General features: G+C 45.0%; 1 protein-coding gene across 3 annotated transcripts in view; it reads right to left on the minus strand.

Annotated features, from left to right (window-relative positions):
- mTor (serine/threonine-protein kinase Tor) overlaps positions 1–22,943 on the minus strand; it is a 461,269-nt gene that overhangs the window by 282,074 nt on the left and 156,252 nt on the right. For all 3 annotated transcript variants that reach the window (XM_075684170.1, XM_075684168.1, XM_075684169.1), the window contains one exon: positions 8,437–8,571. In XM_075684170.1, coding sequence (XP_075540285.1) covers positions 8,437–8,571 — 135 coding nt within the window. The remainder of the gene's footprint in view (positions 1–8,436; positions 8,572–22,943) is intronic.

A 22,943-nucleotide genomic window follows, 5' to 3' on the forward strand; every position in this document is an offset into this window, starting at 1 on the left:
TTCCCCCCTGCCGTGCTTCGCTGTGCCGATCATTCTTGGTTCAGCAGCCGCCCAATATGGAGGTTCCCATTGTTGATCCCGCCAAGTGCGAGATTCATTCCGTAATTAGCTTTTTGCATGCTAAAGGAACTCCACCTGTGGATACTCATTGTCAGTTGACAGAGGTGTATGGCGACAAGTGTATGTCCGTTGAACACGTCCGAAAGTGGTGCAGGGAGTTTAGTGCCAGTCGGAAGGAAGTCCCCGATGAAGAACCGAGTGGAAGTCCATCAGTTTCGGAGGCGGTTATTGAGATGGTCCAACGCGAAGTGCTTAAAAACAGGAGAATCACCGTCCGTGAGTTGCTCAGATTTCTGGGAGTTCTTAAATTACAGTGAAAAGAGCTTTGACTGAAAAATTGGGGTATCACAAGTGTTGGGCTCGATGGGCACCACGGCTATTGAGATCAGACCACACGGAGAAATGCCTTGACTGTGCTCGCCAGTTTCTTCAAAAGTGTCAAGAGGATAAGGAAGGATTGTTGGACTCCATTGTTACAGGAGATGAAACGTGGACAATTCATTTCACTCCCAAAATGAAACAAAAATCTAAACAGTGGTGTCACCCAGAATCACCAGTAGCAAAGAAGTTCAAACAAACTCCTTCTGCTGATCAATTTCATGAAACGCGGGACAACAATCAATTAAGACAATTATTGTGCAACACTAAGAAAACTCAGGGGAGCTATCCAGAACAGCTGGCGAGGATGACTGGCAGCCGGTGTAATGCTGCTTCACGACAATGCCCGATCTCAGATCTCCCGTCAAACCCAGGAACTTTTGACAAACTTTGGGTGGACTGTCATGCCCCACCCACCATAGAGTCCACACCTCACGCCTGGTGATTATCACTTTTTCACAAAGTTAAAAGAACATTTGAGTGGCCAATGCTTCTGGAGCGACGATGAAGTCAAACAAGAGGTGAAACGCTTCCTCAATGGATTGGCGGCATTCTACGACATTGGGACACAGAAATTGGAACACCGTCTATAAAAATGCATAGAAAAAGATGGCGATTAAGTAGAAAAATAGAGCAATGTTTCATCTTTCCAATGATGTATGAGAATAAACAATGTTGTCTATTTCTAAAATTGATGGGTACCTTATTTCTGAATCAACCCTTCTATGTCGTAAGGTTTTTACTTAAAAAATAAATTATTTTTTAAAATTAGTACAGTATGCACTTTGATTTCTCATGAGAGTAATGTCCACTGTGTCAGGTTATCCAGCTCAAGGACTATTGGCTAAGAATGAGCACGAATGGATGGATGGATGGATGAATAACTTTCTTGTGGTCCGTTGGTGCGTGCGATCAGTGTGCAGTGAGGGCCGCTCCCACGTCGGGACAGAGAGGCCATACCCCTCCGCTGCGTTGCGGGCCTGATGGACAGCCCAGAGCTGTGCTTCAAGGTCCAAGCTGCATAGAGCTCGGTCCCACTCTTCCTTGGTGGTCCTGGCCCCCAGCGCCAGGGGGCGACCCCAGATATGGGAATGAATGGGCAAAGTTGTTTACTGGGTCACATACCCAGTGGGACATACCCAGTGAACCAAGTTATCTACTAGGCCAGTAGCAAGTTGGGTATTGAGCCACATATACCCAATGGCCCATGTTGTGTGCTTGGCAAGTCAGCAGCCAGCACATGCCTAGCCGCCGAAGCTAGTAGGCAACTTGAGTTGCAAAGTGAGTGATATGATATGATGATGTGGCATTTAATGGCACAAGGGCCAGGTCTGACAAAGGAGTGCCACCCATGATGTGAGTAAAGTTCCCAAATAATGCTACAGTTGCCGACCAATAATTCGGATAACGATAATTCGGACAGGCTTGATTACTCAGATAGCTCTGCAGCACCAACCTTAGCCCCTATCAACATATGTACAAGGATGATAAAATTTCAGACACTTTACAGTGCACCATGTGATAATTCTGACTCTGACTGCATGACTGTGTGCTAATTTGGCCACCGAGTTGAGAAGAAATAGCGATGTTTTCGTCTTGATATGTCACCTGCATGGTAATCGGCCATGTCGCAGGTGCTTCCTTGAAACCGAAACTACCGAAGTTTAGTAGATCTAGCAGTTGCTGATAAGAATACAGTGCAGCAATGCCTTCTGCTTGATTCTGTGCCACTCTTATCATCCACCGTTCATGGCCAGCCGATCCCACTGACAATGTGTGCAAAGCATCCCTCTGACAACTAATGAAGCACGAAAAGTGTGAAAAAGAATAGCATAAAAGGAATTGCTGGAAAATTGCACCTACGGAATGTCAAGGCCAAAGGCAACCATATATGTGTACAGCAGTGCATCAAAAAACTTAGGCCATAATTTTGGGGCCTCACTTTTGAAGGTACTTTTACTTTCAGAATATTTTGCATGACTAGCATCAGACACATCAATGAGTGGCAGCGTTTTTGCACTGTGATATGATAGTGTACTTGGCACTGTACCAAGAATGCTGACATTTGCAGACGCCAATGCATCTTGCACTGGTGATGTGAAATTGAAGGTATCCCCAAAGAGACAATATGAGAATTAGGCACCCTTTTTTTGGCCACTTGTGAAATAAAGTCACTTTTTTTTTTTTTTGGCGAATCTAGTATTTCTAACTTTTGATTATTCAGATCTTTTGGTGGTGCCAATCAGGTCCAAACTATCGATCGGTGACTGTATTGGCATTACTATTTTTTGTTTATTATAATTTCCCCCACAATAGGTAGCACTTTCCTTAAAGAAACAGCAAGTTTGAGATTGTCTCTATTAAAAGAAATGAGTGCTTTTTTATATTTTACGGCATGTAATGAAGCGTTTGGTGACAAAGATGCAGTTTGTTTTTAATTAAAAGAGAGAGAGAATGCAAAAAGGAAGTGAAATGAACAAATATAGAGTCTGACACAATTTAAAGTATTTTTAACCATTGTTAATTACTTAATTAAAGGATGTATGAATGCAGTCTAAAGCCATTCATGGTGTTATCACAACAACAGATTGGAACCAGGGTGTCTACTATGGTGACATTTCCAAATTTCCCGAGTGCCTTTGCAAAATTCTCTTAGTGACACAAAATTCTGTTTAATGTCAAGACAAGCAGACACCGTGTCACCCAATGCTGTCACTCTCTAGTAAGCATGTTAAAAATTAAGAAAAGAGCAACACGACTTAATCCAGCTTTAATAGTAAGGAGTAAGATATATTTTATTAAAAAAGGAATCCGAAGGGAGGGTTAGTAAAGTGCACAGCGAATAAAATATCTTTCTTTGAAACAAATGGTGAAAATCATTGCAAATCAAGTTGAACATTCCCAAATACGAATAAAAAGGAGCTGCATACAGAAACAAGTATTTTCGAACATCCCCTTCAGTCACGAATTATGATCTACTGTCAATACAAGTGTGAAACATAGACGGTATTTGAGATTCCACTGAAAGCAAATTAACGTTGTAGAATGACTGAGCATTTTATGATGAGTCATCATAATTACAAAGTAACTAAATATTTCAATATTGTCAAGTCAGTCATGCGACGTTTCCTTATAAAAAGGATTAAATACCCTGCTCAAATTACACACATAAGTTAATCATTGGCCTCAAGCATTTCAAGAGAGAAAAAAAAAATATGTATTTCGAGGTTGCGACCGACAAGCCCCATGTCAAACATCACATAAATCATGACAGTGCCTTTACCAAAGTGGTAATCTGTAATGATACATATCAGAAGTAAAACAGAACAGAAGTAATTTAGGTTATCGGAATGTTCAATTTACCCAAAGCTTAATGTTCATGCTCTATTCCTTGCTACCACTGCAGAGGAATGCCAAAAATAGGTTGCATCCACAAATGTGCATGCCGTGACTGCAGGGGACATGAGCTATTTCTATCAATTGATAGCAAGCTTATTGGTATGAGGACTAAACTTTGTCACAGGTGAAATCCTCTCTCAACAGCTTGGTAGTCAACCTCAACTGTCCTGACATACTCTCAGACCATGCACAACGCCTCAGTGTTGCGTTTCACTGCTTTAAAGAATTTATTTTGGCTTGGATGAGAGACACCTGCATCTCGGCATCAGCCAACATTTCATTTTTTGAGCCCAAGCGCCTTCAAAGAAGCGGCGGCACGCTTCCTTTCCTGTTCATTTCTCAATGTGTAAGTCCTTTTTGTTCTCGCCTTCCTTCCACCACGCGTTTGCTTTACAGACCATTTGAAGCATCCTCTTGGTCAGTTATACAGTCAAGATCTGATTTTTGGACTCCACAGGGGCTGCGAAAACGACCAAAAAATCGAGCAGTTCTAATAAATGAATGCATGTCTTTTACAGCTTTTAAGGGCTTAAATCGCCACAGGCAGATCCGGAAAAGCTCTGAAAGGTTGCCAGTAAACTTATTAGGCATATCGGCGATCGTAGTGTGACAAGAGATGGTGGGTGCACGTGTGTATAATTAAGGAATACGTAATCTGTCCCGTGACAATTGCCCCTTCGCACTCTTGTTATGCTTCACCGTAATACTTTCATGTATGCTTCACCGCGTAAGATTTATGTATTGAGGCGAAGCTGACTTTCGGGAACCGGCATTATGCAACGCGTTGTGCTTTCCGATCTTCGAAGCCAATCGCAAGGACCACAATGACGGAGTCAGTGCCATTGCTTACAGCGGTAAATTTTTTCAATGGAAACACGGCGCCAAACAGCCAGAATCTTAATAGCGAACGTTGAAGCAGCTAGGCCTAGCATTGACCACGGAGGCGAGGTAATCAAAGCGGCGGCAGTGGTGGCTTTGATTAATGCCGTTTCGGACCTGCGGTCACAGCAAAAAGTCCGGAAAATCGGATGGCGAAGGGCTCTTGTGTCCGAAATTATTCAGTAATTCTTATACATTGACTCTATGGGTGGTGCCGCGGAGCTGTCCGAATTATCGGGCGTCTGGAAAGCCGGTCATTGACTGCACACTGGCAACTCCTCCAACCGGCGACCATGGCGTCAAAGACGATTCCTTACGATCCCTCTCTGTTACTCGAGCCAGCATTATGACAACTTTCATCACCTTTAATAAAATTACAGCAAGTTTTCCCTGACAGAAGCACATATTCCCCGAGTTTTCCCTGAGTATTTCCAGACTATTCCAAATCCCTGAGAATTCCCAGTTTTCCTGGTTGGTAGGCACCCTGGAAATGTTCGAATACAGTACACTTTTATTAATTCGATCCCGACCGAAGATGCTGGCTCGCGCCCATGTATTTCTGTAGGCTCAAACGTTCATTATTATTGTGAAAGCATAATATGTGCCATGAGGCAGGAAAGCTGGCGTTGTCCACGAGTGGTAACAAAGATCATCATCATCAGTGACATCATCAGCGTGTTGTCAGTAGTTATACAGACTTAAAGGGCAACTCCAGCGTTTTTTCAATGTCCACCGAGCTTAATAAAATTTTGAATATACATTCTCTTTTGTACTCTGATTATTTGTGCCAAGCATTGGCTGCAAGTCATTTAGTTTTCCTGAAAGTGAATTTTAAAGATTGGCTGTGTTCCTGACTCATTACTTTTTACTGGCCTCCCTGTGTTTGCGACGTCACAGACTACATTGCCACCGTCAGTGAAATAGTCGCCGGAATCGTCACTGTCTAGTTAGAAAAATCTGTAAAGGCTCCGTGTCGCCAGCTTGGTTTGTTTGGCATTAGCGCCATATGTACTGCATGTTTAGCATGCTTTCTGCCTGCTTACATTACAGTAGTGTAGGACCCGATGTCATCCGAGTAATCATGACATCACACGAAGCAGCTACCAGTTTCTGTTTCGGTATCTCATTTATCGGTTATGTAAAATTATTGATGAATTTCTAAGCAAACTGAACCACTCTACCGGTGACAGGACTGTCGATGCCATTTGAAAATGACAATATTTTAATATGGTTAAAAAATGCTGGAGTTGCCTTTTAAAGGTGGAGTAAAGTGAATTAAGGTGAAGTGAATGAAGGTGAACTAAAGTAAATTAAGGTACAATTTAGAGCAAGGTGGATTAAGGTAGAGTTGTGAAGGACATGTGACAACGTATGATGTAACATATCATGGACGTAACCAACTAATTAGAGAACTTATAATGCTTTTGCATTCAAATCCTGTAAGAATGTAAGTGAGCATAAATTTTTTCGATCTTAAAATTGGCATTCACCGGATAATCCTAACTTCGTCTGTCTCGGTGAAGCTTAGGGTACAGTGAATGTGTTGAACGCATGTCGCTTCCTATCAAAATTGCCTATTTTCAACGACCTAGGAAGACTTTCAAGCAATAACGGTAGCTCACAATGTCTGACTACGGTATGTGATTACAATGTCTAATGGGCACCTTTTATTTTCGAAGGAAATTGGGCAGCAAATTGCCTGCGTGGTGCAATCAGATACGAAACCAAAACTGCCTTTGTGGCGTTCCTATGGTTTGCCACATAACATGACTGTATTGCAACGAAGATACTCGTGCGGAAAAGCAGACTTAAAGGGCAATTGAAGCCCTTTTTTAAAAAATGAGCTTTCAGTGAATTATTAGCTTTTCACCCCCTGAATGTGCAAAGCATAGTTTATCAGCGCAGAAATCACTGCTACTCACTTTATTTAACAAAAACAAGCGGCAGCATCTGTGAGAGATGGGCTCTAACAAAGTCGATCATAACGTCATCTCGGGTGTCAGCGGTGTGTGTGATTCAAATAGAGCGCTCATGTGACCTTTGTATTGACGTCATCCTCACGCCCCATCTTTCGCCGCTACATTTGGCGCGTGAGGGGGGGGGGCGGAGCTTCAATGAAAATTTGAATGGCGATTGCAGCAGTGCTAAGTGCACAATAGAGAAAACTTCAGGAGTTGAATTATAGTGTGGAGGCCTTCAAAACCATCGTAACCCTTCCAATTTTAACACCTCTTCAGCTTCCCTTTAAGGAAATCAGCCACCATTTAAAAAAAATTCGGTCTACATTAGATTTGTACTTTGGTTAGAAGCTTTAAATCATTTCGATGTTAGTTTTCTACTTTGCACATATAGAAAGTTGGCACGAATTTTATTCAAAGGCATGTTAAATTCAAGCAAATACTGCCAAATGAATCAGTACTGTGTTGTGAGGTTTTTTCTGCATCTTTTCTAGTTCAACCTGCCAAAATCGATCAATTTCATCGGCCCCGTCGGGGTCAAATTAGCGGAAGTTGACTAGAGGAGTAAGTGCCTCGATACTATCGCCTCGGCGATAGTTCGCCGTCAGGCGTGCACTGATTGGCTGGTTGGGCAACATTGGACGACGTAGCTCATCTGATTTTGCTAAAACAACCAATCAGCATGCACCTGATGGTGAAATATCGAGGCGATAGTATCGCCTCGTAGTATCGCCGACGTAGATGGTTTCAGAATACGACCCCAGGAGATTTGTCATGCCCACAATCACCTTCATTTTTGCAAACAGTAAATGGTGAGAGATCTTGGTTCAAATACACCCAGTCTAGTTCCCTTGCCACAGTTGCTCAGCAGCTATGGCATCTTGTGGCTGAGCCCAGGACCACAGGTTTGCTGATTTCTAGACATGGCACGTGTAACTTGACTAAATGGGAAACAAAATCAAAGCTCTCCTGCTAGCACAATACTATGCATTTCTATTGCCTTCAAAGATGAAAAAATGTAGGAACACTTAATCATGAGGATGACACATTGTGCAATAAACACACATGCAAGTAAGCTAGAGCCACTAGCAAATGAAAGATGTTCTAGGCAACATAAGCTGACTTGTCATGAGCATCATTGTTGATTAAAACCTCATTCCAAGTTTAAAACAATAAGGGCACATCATCAAGTTAAAAGATATACACAGCCTTTGCCAAGTGCTGAGCATGGTAGCTTTTAGTGAAATTCTGCAAGCTAATGTACCACACATTTAGTTCAACCAAAACTGTTATGGCCTGAGCTTCAAGCAGAAACACGGCTGCAAGTACAACTCTAAGTTCCTTGGTATATGAGTGTCAGCTTCCCCAGTGCTTAGAGCACAAGCTTAGCTATGGTGTGCCGGAAATCCCACTAGCAGTGAATTGTTGCACAAGAGGACAGGCTACACCCCCTTTTTCTTTTATCACCTCCACACATGAGCACAAGAAACCACTGCAAAGGCACAAGAGTACATGGACAAAATGATGCCATGTGCCCTTGGGTGATGCTTGTTGGCACAGCAGTTCTTTGTGCTGAAGATGTGCCAAGAACCCCACAAAGCTGTTCCAGTTAGGTAAATAAATTTTTTTTCCATGTGGCATCTAAGGGCACTTAGTAAGAGCTACACACTGTTATGATCATCCACCACACTGTCATGACCATTCAAACTGCATGTAGGTTCCACCCGACACAGGCAAAAAGCACATACAAGGGTGCACTCACTTCTCTCCGAATGCTACTGGACTGCTCTGTCTTGAGGAAGTTCAGCAGCACATCGAGAAGAGTGGGATACTTGTGGTATGGCTCGACTACGTAGCCAGTGCTCTCGACCAGCTGACCAAGTGTCCAGAGACTGATCTGAGGATAGCAGACATAGCAATTTAAGCATATCCAATGCACAAGTTGCAATCTATCAAAAGCGAACCTTTAAAAGTGTGCTGACGTAAATGCTATAGAAATAATTGTAATGTTTATTCACTTTATGCAACATGTAAGGTCACGCAAAGTTATGTTTATGCACTGCACAGGTCACAATTTTGATGTCATGCAATGTTTCTGTTTATATATTATACTGCTCACAGGCTATCCTGAAATACAAACACCAATTCAGGCAGATGCACGCTGTGAAGCGTCGATGCAGTGATGTCACAAGGAGAAAGGTGATGTTTGCTCAGGGAAGAATGGTGAGGAGAGGTGTATGCAGGGAGAGGTACGATATGCATGTAAATGAGATTAATGTAGGGTGCGCGAATACCTGAATTGTTGATTTTGAATCGAATAGAGAATATGTGAATAATTCGATTCACAAATAGAATATCTAATATTCGATTTCTGTAATATCAGTACCTCCGGTAATCACCTGACCATGGTTCGGGCCTTGGCGCATGCAGCGTTTCCACGACACACAATCTTTATCGGTACAAGGTTTGACCAGGTCAACCTGGTCAATCTAAACAATTAACACTACGCGAACAGAAGGAACAACAAGCACAGCACATGTGGAAAGCATGAAAGCATGTGTAAAGATCAGGCCAATTAGCTACCGGAAAGCATGCTGATCGCATCTAATATGAGAGTTGAGTGTTCACATACACAGATTTGTGGAGTTTGGCGCTTTGACCCACATGCGAGCATACAGGCAAACTTGCACGCGTGCTCGCGGTAGTTGCCGGCTGCACACGAATGCCGCTTCAATGGCCATCAATCTAACCCATACGCGTGATCTAGCAACTAAGGCTCGTAATCAAATCTGCTGGAGACGAATCTTTGTCATATCCACACCATTGGCCACAATGCCTAGCCTGTTAGGAGTAATTTGAGCTGCATTGTTGGGCGTCAGTGACTAAATTTATAGTTACCAAATCAACGTAGATCATCTCAAAGCGGTTGCACGACTCTCAGAAAGCCAATAAACCATCTTGCTAACGAAAGCGACTGCATGTTCATGGCTGCCATCATTGCAAAATAATGTACGGTAGCCCCTCGTTCCGCACGCCATTCATAGGTGCGCAACAGTCTCTTTTCGTAGCTTAGAGTGACCCATCACAAGACTAGGTTTAGATTTATGCGGTGGGCTCGAAAATATCCCGTCACAGCACACTGACCCTCAGCTGCAGATACATTTACACAAACTGCAGAGGGACGTGGAAGAAAAGGGGGGGAGGGGACGTCACTCAAACTTGCCATGGGCCTTCTGATTGAAGAATTTGAGAACTCTTTACCATCGGCGCCAATAATAAAATCAAATCAAAAGGGAATTTTATTACACAATATGAAAAGTGCGTACAAAGATATTTGGTCCCACAGCCTAAAGCGGCTAGTGATGGGTCCAATACGAAAAATGTATTGCAATACTAATTAGCAGTCTTATACAAACAAAATAGCGAAAGTATCATACATAAGCGGTAAATACTATATATAATCACAGAACTGCGCTAAAAACAAACAAAACAAAAACAGAACTCAAGAACGTGCTTGACAAGATAAGAAGTGGCATTTGCATGTAATGTCAAAATTTCTTGCGAGTTTTATTTCAAGAGGCAAATTGTTCCACAGCTTAACACCAGGGAATTGAATTAATCTTTCACTGTACACATTTGAACATAAAGGGAGATTAACGTTACCGTTGCGTGCATGCCGTGTGTTTAACGACGGAAACGTGAAAATGGCATGTGACAGAGGTGTGTTTGTGTTTATTATTTTATTTACTAAGCACTGTGCGGAGCACTGCTGAGTGGTGTGATGCGCATCCCCTGCTTTTGTCTGTTGCACAGGCTGACCTTAACCAGCTGACAATAACCCACAGAAGCCACCTGCCATAAGAATGGAAAAGCCTTCCGTTTTCTCGAGGAAAGCTGGAAAGCAGTTCTTCGAAAGCAATAGAGGATTGTCATTAAGCACGGTATGGCCCACTATTACACTGAAAACTGCATCGATATTTAAGGCAACTTTGCTATTTCTTCAGCTCCAGAGGTAAAAAAACATATAATTCTATTTGACAGGCATTCTATGGATAAAAAATATTTTCCAGACCTCTGCATACGAACTGTTATCAGTGCTGGCATATTAATTTGGTGATGCCTCTAATAAGAGTAGAGCATACTATGCATCTTGATTTATAGGTACCCAAGTTACTGATAGCTAGCAATATTATTGTTATGTAATGTTGTTAGCCTCCTGAGCATGTGCAGTACTGTCTATTTTGCACAAAATTTAGGAGCATGAATGTTTGTGCTCAATTTTCTGATATTCAATATTCGCCTTTTTTCTTGATTCGATTCAACTCAATATTCGATTTGAAATCTACTATTTGGGATTTCCACACCCATAATTTAATGCTCTACCAATTGAGCTACCATGGCAGCCATTCTCCCATGCGCTCAGTAACTATAAGAGTCTACTAGATCTAGTGCACACTTGAAATGACACACACTTGGACTGACCCAGCTCAACGAGCCTTGGATATGACAGTGGAGTGGTCATCGCCTCTAAAGCAAATGCAGTATAGTACATTTTTAACACTTCCACACTTCACGCCACATGCACGCTCAAGAGGGCAGGTGAAGATCTTATTGGGAATGCGGTGGCAGTGATAGCTACGGCGGGCCATAAAGGTGCGCCCCTGAAACCTCCATGGCTGCATTTTATGCTGTGGCTACAAACACGTCTCAGTGCATTTCTGATCCTCATCCATATAGGCATCACTTCACCCACACTGAAATTGGAATTATTGTCCCACTGGTCTCTGTTTTTATCAAGAGGCAGAAAATTTTTATCAGCACAGAGCAGTGTCAGCCCCTATAGTGTGTAGAAGCAGTGCAGTAAGAATTTGCATGACAAAAAGTAACCAAGGTTGTCGGGATAAGGGGGGGATGCCAACAGTGATATGCCTCGGCCCACCGAGCCCCACGGTTGACGGATGCCTGTCCATCAACCGTGGTCTGGCACAAGCTCGAGGAAACAATAGACGACAACCACATGTACACTCGGAAAGCATTTATTACATCTGCAGCTAACACTTTGAACAGGCCAGCTAGCTATAGCTGACATCCATGAGGGTTCTCTCGAAGCGAATAATATGCTAGGTAAAGAAGGGCTTTTGAATTACCAGCTTGTGTGGGAAAACAGGAGTGGTGGCAGAGACTTCCACACTCACCTCTTGCAGGTGACCAAAGAGACCCTACCCTGGCTATGTTAGAGAAATCTCACGTGACACACCCAGTGGTGCCGATGGCGCTTGCAATTTACATGTCCTGCCGGCAAAAAGAAGGTTTCTCCCTCTTCCCAACTTTCTTCGCATGCATGTGCCCAATGCGACGTTTGCTGTGCGTGCAACAGTCATTGGACCTGAGGATTCCCACATCCCTCCCTCCTATGGCAGAGAAGCAGATGCGATGGTAAACCCTGGCAGGAAATGGCGGAATCCACATTGATAGGCAGCCCAGTCCTGTGTGGCGGTCGTTCAGATATGGCAGCTGTTGCAGTGGTTGATGATGATGGGGACTAAAGACGGCTTGGCCTCAAGGGCTGCGCCCCTACGTCCACCAGGGAACAACAGGTCAGGAAACAGCCCATGCACCAGCACAATCAATGTTGCACAGACGCATCATCATATGAATATATGACGGTGGCTCTTCCTTGTTGTGGCTGCCATGTGCTGCTGCATCAGACTGGGAACAGGGAGGGGCCTCCTCTGCAATCTGAGGCCAAGACATCAGGCAGGGATGTGGACAATGGCAGCAACAGTTAAGTCCAGGCGGCTTCACTCATTCTGCAACGTTGCTGAGATGCACTCCACAAACACTTAATTAAGGCAGTGAGACCGCCGCAGCATCAGCCATCTGATACGATGCCGAATTGCATGTCTACCACATAGTCTTATGTGGTAACAAAAAACTAAGTCCGTTTGAATGAAGTTATTCGCTTTGACTGAATTTTCCTGCTTTGATTACACCATGAAAGTGGGCGTTGCTCGTCTGAACAAATTGCTCCATGGTCCCTCGGGCTTTCTGTTATTCCGCCTGCAATATACTGAGTCCATCTAAAAAATAAGCTTTCTGTTTCGAATGAGGTTTCTGCGCTCGGGCAAGTATAGTAAAACTAGTGAACTTGTTTGCACACGCGATATGTCATGGCATGGTCGTCTTCGAACATGCAACCGGCAGCTCCAAAGGGCCTTAGGTCTAATCGCATCCATGACGGATACCATTGAGGCACTGCAAGGGGATACAGGACTAGCTAAGTGGTTCCTGCCCCCTCCTCAACATGCAGCATTCCGAGCAGACTCCTGGGACTGCACCTCGCTAATTTCCCAGCCAGCATTTCCGGTGCCCGGAAAAGACACGGAAAGGAGAATATTTACATATGTACAGGAAAATTTGGCCACTACGTCGGCTGCTCTATCTCAATTCGGGTGCGCCCTTTGTTGTGCACCCTGCATGGCCCACATGTCAAAGGTTTCTTCAGAGAAAACTCGCTGTAAATCTCAGTGTCTACACAAGTTCAGTGACACTGGTTGAGAATTAACTTGCAGCCAAGAAAGCATATGCCCAACCTAGCTTGGGTGAGGCCTAACACTAGTCTGAACTAAGCCTCCCTCACACCAAACCGATTGTCGTTCCATTTTCCAAGAGCTTGTCCCACGTTGGGTGCTAAATGTCGGGATAAGGGGAGATGCCAATGGCACTATGCCTCGGCACACCAAGCCCCATACTAGGTCCACACCTGCCCATCAACTGCACTTTGTTGTCTTCCTAGTGCTTAGTGTTTTAAGACGGTGATGAAAAACTGAAACAAAATCAAGCTGGTGTGTGATCCCGAAATATGATGCTGCCAGAGTGAAATGTGACGCTCGTTTCACACCACCTGCCGCAGAGAACAGCAGCAGATTTGGGTTATCGCCTATCAAAAGCGTGCAGTACGTTACCAACAGCACTATGCCACATGTGCTGTGAAACATATGCCGCATTTTTGCGCATATAACTTGCACTAAAAATTTCTAAAATTTAACAGTAATCTCGAGGTGCGGATTATATACGAATTTCGCCTTTGGGTGTGGCTTCACGGCAGCAAGGAACACACTGCTGTGAAGCCACATTTCAAGGCAAGGATCTCTGCCATTCAAAGTTTCATTATCTCCTTGGGAATCCTGCCCTCTCCCCATCCCTAGATGTTGAAGCTCCCTTGTCCCCACCTTCATGGTCAGCCATTCTCCTCTTCTTTACGGGTCACCATTTTGAGATTAGGGTGATTCCACAAGAGATGAAACATATTAGAGGCTCGATTGCACAACATTTGGACGACACACATAGAAGAGAAACGCACCACCACAGAACGCTACTTGCAACTATCGTTTTATTCCCTTGTCAATTGAATAAATACTGTAAGATACTGTGGGGGGGGGGGGAAAGGAGGGTAACGACAAAAACAAAAAGATTTTTACAAACATGGCCATCCACCAATGCCAAGCCAGCTTTGTCATGTGATCATTTTTGACATCGCAAAAAAGGAACCACGACACAAAATTCCAGATTGGCGCGTGAGGAAATCTATTTTCTTTGCACTAAGGAAGGCTGAGGCATTCGCAAGTTGTAGAATGAGCCATAGTTGGGTCATGTTACAGAAATGCGTTGTAAAAATCGTGCCATCACAACATTGCTGACAGCTTTCAGGAGCAAACGTGCAGGCTCACGGAAGCAGGTTATCCGTTCCATGTATAAGTGTCTGCGGCTCAATGTTTGCTCAAGAAAATTGGAACCAGGGCACCATTATCTGGGAAAGAGCTTTGCGGTCAAAGCACACGAGAAAAAATAGTGGTGATGCCGTACATACATTCGATCGTGCACCGAGTTAAGAAAATTGGTGAAAGATGCGATGTAAATGTGGTGTTTTCCGCACCGGAAAAATTGCTGAGCATGTGTGCAAAGGCAAACCCAGGTGCCACACAGAAACGAGGCTGTGAAACACAGCACACAAAAAAGTTCGTCGACTGCACTAAGGGAGTGGTATATTCTATTCCACTTCAGTGCGGCAGAAACTACATCGGTCAGACTGGACAATGTTTGAATGAAAGATTAAAGGAGCCTGACTATAACGTTTCAAAAGCAGTTGCCGGACACCTTGGCATACATTGTAGGTATTGCGGATGTCGGCCATTGTTTAAGAAATGCAATATTGTGAGCAAAGATGGCAGCCAAATGACACGAGAAATAATCGAAGCTGCTGAGATTGCACGTTTGGGACGTATGTGCGTGAGCATGCCATCAGCCAACCTTAGTGCAAAGAAAATAGATTTCCTCATGTGCTAATCTGGAAGTTTGTATTGTGGTTCCTTTTCTGCAATGTCAAAAATGATCACATGACAAAGCTGGCTTGGTGGATGGCCATGTTTGTAAAAATATTCTTGTTCTTGTCATTACCCCCTCCCCCCCCCCCTCGAGTATCTTCCAGTATTTATTCCATTGACAAGGGAATAAAACGATAGTTGCAAGTAGCACTCTGTGGTGGGGTGTTTCTCTTCTGTGTGTGTACACCAAATGTTGCGCAATCGAGGCTCTAATATGCTATACCAACATGCCCAGTCTTCAACCTTGGAAAGATCAAACATGCATGTCCACTTGATATTTTTGTTTTGTCTGTTCTTTTTATACGTCATGTAGGAATATTCAAACTGCACGGAACTGAAATTTTACTCCTGAAAAGCATTCCCAGCAAGCCAAAAAAATATTTGAAAGTGGCAGCACGAGCATCCTTGTATTGCTTACCACAATATTTTCCAATTTCACGGCCGAATTAAATGCAAACTAAAAACATTGTGTCGAAAACCTTTTCTGCTCGTTTTAATATGCTTCCCAGTAAATTAGTTCCATGCATATTTTTTTATACTGTCGCCAAACTAAAAAATAAAGCCAGTTCCACATAGTGAAAGCTGTCAAAACAGCGAAGCTGGTGGTCATTTTTTCAAGTCTGAACTCGTCTTTAGCACGATTTTCATGAAAGTCTTTTGTCTCATTGTTGTTTTGCTAGATTCGAGCTTCGGTTCCGGACTGCGCACTCTTCAGTTGCATGAGGTTGGGTTCAAACCACAGTCTATCACACACCTTGCAGCTGTGGCTGCACTTACAGTCGAGGAATTCTCTCTTAAACTGTCTATCGGCACTCTCCATAGGAGGAATCTCACTGTGCCGATGTCTCTACTAAGCCTTCTACTCTTGAAGTTGGGGGTTAGCTTGCTTCTGCTGGTGCTTGGCTTGGGTTGCCTTCTCTTGAAAGTGAGGACTGGCTTCCCTCCACCGGCACTTAGATTGCGCTTCCCATTCTCAATCCTCGGCAGTAGCGGCTTCCCTCCGCTGGCGCTTTGCTTGTGCTCCTCGGTCCCGAAGCTCAGGATTTGCGTAAAGTTGGTGCTGCCGCTCTCATGCAAGCTCCCACTGCCGCTCATGCCCAGCGGAATCCATGGGGCGAAAGGGTGCACGGTAGCGAAACACCTGCTCCTATACTCCTCTCCTCCCTCTCCCCTGGCACGCGCTCTGCCCCATGCCCTCCTGCGTGACACCGGACAACGGACGTCGAAGGCTCGACTTAGAACAGCTCCACTGTTAAAAATGTAAAAAAATTCGAAACATTGCCTAAATCAGATAAATTGTGTAACTTTGATGCATCTTGGCACGTTTTCTATTTTGTACATAAGATTGAAAAAAGTGTCAAACATAGAATGTTTTCTTTGCAACATTTATGCAACATATTATCTTCCTACATAAAATGGAAGAAGAAAAAATAGTACAATAAAAAGTTTTTAAAAAAATTCATTTTGAAAAAATAAAGTACGAAGACTCCGGTTGCAATTTTTGAAAAGAAAAGGAATATTCTGGATGGAAGCCCACTTATCTCGGGCAAAACGTGGGTGCGATAATATGTTTCCCCATTGTCACAATCCACCCGGGTTCGTGAACAAGGGAAGGCTCGAGGCACCCTCCGTTAGACGGACGCTCCGCAGCGTGGTGGTGCTGAACGATGACTGACCGGCGAGCAGCCATGCTCGTCGGTGTTTATTGCGGTACAGTGACCAATGTTGCCTGCCGAGCTTTAGCAGGCCACCAAGCCTGGCGGCGAACGAACATTATGCCTAGGGGGCGTCATATGCTTGCTACACCCCCCCATTTGCTTTATTCACAAAATATAATGGGCCAAAGTGGCCCATGTTGAGCATGCTGGCTTCAGCACCTTTGCTGGTTGTGTATCAATATGCACTGTAGGCAAATCTAGTTCTCATTTCTTCGCTGCTTCAGAACTTTGCTCTAGCAGCTTGTTTTACACAAAAATGTATTGTTCGATTTTATTTGTGTCTAGCATGTGCGGGGCGGGGGGCTGTCACCTACTAAAGCACTAATGTGTAGGGAGTTTGCAGCCTACAACTTCTGTAGGCATCGCACTTAAGCCTCCATTATTTGCTTGTCAACAGCATGTGAGACCCACTGAGTGCATGTTGTGGCTATCTTTGTCAAAACCTGCCTGGTCCACACAGTAAAACACATGTAAGCAACGCCAAGGCAGGCTAATCTGTAAGCGACAGAGTGCTTCTGTAATGAGCAGGTGCACCATTGTGGAGGTGCTACCTCACGGCCTGCTCTCTGTTCCCCATGTGCAATGGATACTGGAACCTTCTTCGGCACCCCCTCGTGTGACTCACACTGTGCCTTTCTAAAAACTTATCCAAGTCATTTGCCAAGCCATTTATTTAGTTTCCCATTCTCACATGCTTTCCGCGCTGCTCACAGATAATGTCTTCATGTCTTACCCAGACCTTCCCCTCTGTATTTTGGAGGGGAAGGTATGTGAGGGTACCAGGCTCACTCCAGGTGGCATAAAGTCGCAGGCACGGGGCGGTAAGCAGCTGTGTAGAGTAGCAGGCACGAAAGGTGTCTGTGCACGGTCGGCATGCGGGGAGTGTGCGACAACGAACTGAGTGAGTGAAGTCATCGGCGGAGCAAGCTGCGTGCGGTGCGGCAAGACGGAACGCAGACTGCGTGTGTGTGCATGTGCCGAGAATTTTCTGAAATAAAGAATGTACTTGACAAGTGGGGGCTCGTCCGACCGGACCTAACATGGAGGGCCAAGAATTATCTAGTGCCACCCAGCCAGTTGCACAGCCTCTCCTGCATTCTTTGATCGGTCAAGGACTGTTGGCTTAGACTCCCGGGACCACAATGGAAAGGGGGAGACTCGCGGTTGATATAGCTCAAATTCTGCGCACCATGCTGCTCAACAACATGGTTAGGCCTGATGGGACAACCAGCATAGCTAGGCCCGATGAGACAACCGGCATGGGGCCAGTGCTCAACATCAAAGGTGTGCTCTTCCCACTGCGGAAATTCAGTGACTACCAGGACCAACACTAGCTGCAAGACTTTTTGCAGAACTACTCAGACGGAGGAATACGACGATGTTTCCATGCAGACGTGGTTTTCTTGGGTTCCTTGGAAATTGCTCGACAGCAAAGAAAATCTCGCCCTTATCCGGATACGAAGCTCATCGGAAGCCTATGGGGACCTGTGGACTCTGGTGAGGACTCTTCTTTGCCTTGTCCTACTGATCCTGCTCGTCTGATAGACTCAAAACAAGCACGGCTGGCACTTAGGCTTAGTGCGGCCGCGCCACCGCGCTTGCCAGACGAAGAAGAAGTGTTTGTGCCAGATGTGAGCTCCTCATCTCTACCTTCCACTGGACTGCTGCGCGTGACAACATCCATGCCAACTATGCAGCCGAAGTGTGCAACTGATAGCTCGAACACCCAAGATGCAACACCGAAGGCCAGTCCTCTTCATGATGTGAATGTGAACCTATCCGCAGTCGTGCCGACGAACACTGGTGACCCTATGGACGTGCAGCCGTCTGGTGGTTCGACGAATGCAGCCAAGCGAGGTCCCCCTATCAACGTGCTTCAACAAGACGCCATCGCATCGGAGCAACCGGCAAAAAAGGTAAGGGCCACCCCAGACAATTCCTCTACGGCCTCCCCTACGCCCGCCCCCTCTCAGTCTTACCCAATGCCCACCCCTTCTCAATCATATCGAGTTCATATACGCCCCCTTTCATGCTACGACATAACTTCAGTAGCCACAAAATATGTCCAAAGGGTCATCGACCAATCTCTTGAAACCACTGGATACAAAGGGTTCGCAGCATATAAATCTAACAACTCGATCCCTGTGCATTTGGCATCTCTCAGTGATGTGCAGAAAATGTGCACTTTAACATCTATCCCGCTGTCAGAAGATCAACACCTACCTGTGCAGTGCTACTTTGCATCGGGCCCTAATATACAGAGGTGTGTTGTCTATGGCATTGACCCGGAAGACACCCCTGAGATAATATGTCGTGAATTGACCTCCACGACACACAGGGTGCTCGCAGCTAGATTCATGGGCAAAAGCCGTACATGCTTAGTGACGGTACAGGGCCCTCAATATATCCCAGAACGGTTTTATTGCTATAGTTGCATATTGCGACCTAAACCCTACCTCCCTCGAGCAATATTCTGCTAACGCTGCTTTCAACGTGGACACATGCAGGCATTTTGCCCACAGCGTACTATTGATCCAGAAAAGCTCACACCAGAAGGCCAACCACAATATCGATGTGGCTTATGTAAATCTGACGAGCACGATATGACAAGCACAAATTGTCCGACTAAACAGAAGGCCACAATATGGATACGAAAGGCTATACCAAAAACGACTATAGTAACAACACACAATCGTTATGAGGTTCTTGCAGAAGAGCCAGAGATGCTCTTGGCAGAAGAAGAAAAAGCCTCTGAAACACAACTGTATTCTTCTGTTCTTAAACGTGGCAAGCAGTCGCAGACAAAGAAACAGAAATTACCGGAACCTCTGTATCAGTCGGATGATGACCATGATGACATTGACGCTCGGATAGACGCACTGGCCAGAGAGATTGAGCGACTACGCAAACATAAAGAATTGGTAATTTTGCGTCGTCAGAAAATAGGACCAACACGTGACGAATCAACCACTGCGAATGCCACCGTTACACCTGGATCCCGTCCGGCACCACAGGTCAACCAAGCTGTTTGGACAGCAGTTTTAGATCAACTTGCTCAACAAACGTTGCTCATTCAGAATTGCCTGCATCATGGCTAATTATCTGCAGCAGCTGTCACAGGATGGAATTCTACAGTGGAATTGTCGGGGCCTTAGCTCCAAGTTAGGAGAAATTAAAACCAAGCTTCAATACAATAAACTACATGTATGGGCCCTGCTTATTCAAGAGCATAATAAGCTATGCTCCCTGTCCAATTTTAATGGGTATTATAACCCATCTATTAGAGATAGACGTGCTACTACAATGGCTTCAGCTCCGGGAAAAGCTGCAGTTTATATATCATCGCATATTGCTCACACAGTGATTGATTTGGAGCCATGGTGTAGTGGTAATCAAGAAGTTGTCGGGGTCCTGACACAACCAGTGAAGTAGTAAAGGCAAGGCGCAGAAGACCAGGACTCAGGAAGAAGTACACAAACGACAGGACCGGCGCCAGTGACCAGTGAAGTCGCCTGTCATTCTAGTGTCATTCTACGCCAGACCGCAGCGCACACGTTTGAACTTGGGGTGGATAGCCCATCTCTGGTCTACATACCCGGGAATTCCTATTCTCATGGGTGGAGACTTCAATGCCCCACATACAGAATGGGGGTACAAGTACAACTCCCAAAGAGGATACCAAGTTAAAAACATCATGAGCGATGCCACTTTTACACTGCTGAACAATCACGCTGTGGCTACCTGTGCTGTACCCGCAGTATCTAGAACAAACGCTCCAGACCTCACGTGGTGGTTGGGTCCTGGAATGCCGCAGTGGCGGGTGGAACCAGATACATGGGGCAGTGATCATATGCCAATAATGATTGGTTTGCACAGAACGTGCATAAAGAAAATTCGACGACGAGTAACAGTCATGCATTGGGATAAGTTTCGGGAATCATCGATTGATAAAGTACCCTCAGAGCCCTCAGAAATTCTTCCTGCTTTGCAAGAACTGCTACTGAGGAACACCACTGTAACCACAGTTGACGAGGAACAACGTCAACTGGACCTCACCCTTTTGCAACTTTGGGCAAAGCGACGTCAGGCAGAATTGTATGCGTCGAGGAATCCCGATGCACGAGGTAGCCGTGCACGTGCTAATCATATAGCGGCGAAGGCGCGTCAGCACGAAAAGCAACTTTCTTGACGACGATGGTATGAGTGGTGCGAGAATCATGGATCGGGCATTGGAAATAGCACTTTGGCGTACGTTCCAGTCAAAACTTGACCCTGCAGCAAGCGTTAGGTTAGCGATGAAGAGTTCGCCTCATCAATTTGCAGAACATGCTGCTAGAGCATTTTTCCCGAAATACGATCAAGCGTCACCTATAAACTGCCCCGAAATTGATGAGTCTGACACAACCTCCAATTCCGAAATATCCAGCCCTTTCAGCATGGCTGAACTAATAGCGGCGATTGAAACTTCGAAGCAACGAACAACACCTGGTCCCGATGGTATTCCTTATGAGGTTTTCAAGAACATGGAAGGAGCAGCTCTCGACGCACTTCTTCAGGCTATTAATAAAGTATGGGAGACTGGAAACGTTCCACCTGATTGGAAGCATTCAATTGTTGTCGCGATTCCGAAACCAGGAAAGTCTCCAAATAGCCTGCAGTCTTTACGCCCAATTTCACTAACCTCAACTGTCTGCAAACTCGCTGAAAAGATGCTGGCCACATGAGTTTCCTGGTGGCTTGAACGCCACGATAAATATCATCCTGCTCAAATTGGATTCCGTTCTTACTTGGGAACTGAAGATGGACTTTCTATCTTATCAGACGATGTTTTACAGGTGTCTCCACACAGTCATGCAGTGCGCACGGTAGTAGCAACAGACATAACGAAAGCTTATGACAATATAGACCATGAAATCGTTATATCCAACCTCATTGACCTGGGACTTCCACCACGGGTGATAAAATTCATCTACTCATTCCTTCAGAATCGCACATTTGCGATTAGAGTAGATGGAAGGCAAGAAGGATACTTCACATCGAACAGAGGAGTCCCACAAGGTTCGGTTTTGGCTCCTCTTCTCTTCAACGTTGCTCTAATACCTCTAGCCTGGCAACTACATCGGATTCCAGATGTGAGGTTCTTAATCTATGCGGATGATGTCACTTTGTGGTCCGTGCATAAAGATATATCTAGACAAACTCAATAGCTTCAAGAAGCCCTTGATGTGCTGAACAACTATGCTCGGAAAGCAGGGTTGGACATTTCCACCCAAAAATCAAGCTATGTTGTGGTGGCCAACAAGAAAGGATGCACAAGAATCACGCAGCACGCACCCCTTTACATTTAGACTCGGCACAGTGACAATCCCTGAGGCTTCTGAGGTCCGCATACTGGGTCTCGATATTCACCACTCCGGCAGTGGTGTACACTGGCTCCGTAAAACCAGACAGAGTTCGACAAAAACACTTCACCTTACTCGTCGCATTGCAGCAAAAGCAGCTGGAGCTCGTACTGACGTAGCTCGACGATTGGTGCGTGCAGTCTTACAGCCACGAATTTTATATCAAGCACAATTTCAACGGCCGACTTTGGCACAGCTGGCACAGTTGGAGATGATTAATTGCGATGCTATGCGCACAATCACAGCACTGCCCCGCATCACTCCGATACCAACCTTACAGGAACATGCCCAGCTCATCACCATTGCAGAGCTAATTTTGCAACATGAAAAAGCACGTGAAATAAAAAAGCAACTAATTCCGGCTGTCGCTGCATTGCATGCTCATTTTCACCGCGGCTCTCGGATTGACAATCAGCCCTATCCAATGCCTCCCTGGGAATTCGCCAGCATCACAACTAATAAGCCAACGAAGTTTCGACGCAGCGAAACAACAGGTATTATTGACGAACACAATATTGTCGATGCATCATGCGCTAACACCTGCAAAGTCTATACGGATGCTGCCATTCTCCCAGACGGCAGAAGGACATCATTCCTGAGTACTACGCATAATTTCATCAGCGGCCACCAGCGCTATTTATCTACGGAAGCCAGCGCTCTAGTAATGGAACTTCAAGCCATCCACGACACTGTGCAAGATGCGACATCTAAGCTACCTACCATCAAGCAACTAGATATCTTCACTGATTCTTTAGCGGCTATTCA

This window comes from Dermacentor variabilis, chromosome 3 (assembly GCF_050947875.1).
Source record: "Dermacentor variabilis isolate Ectoservices chromosome 3, ASM5094787v1, whole genome shotgun sequence".
Taxonomy (NCBI): Eukaryota; Metazoa; Arthropoda; class Arachnida; order Ixodida; family Ixodidae; genus Dermacentor; species Dermacentor variabilis.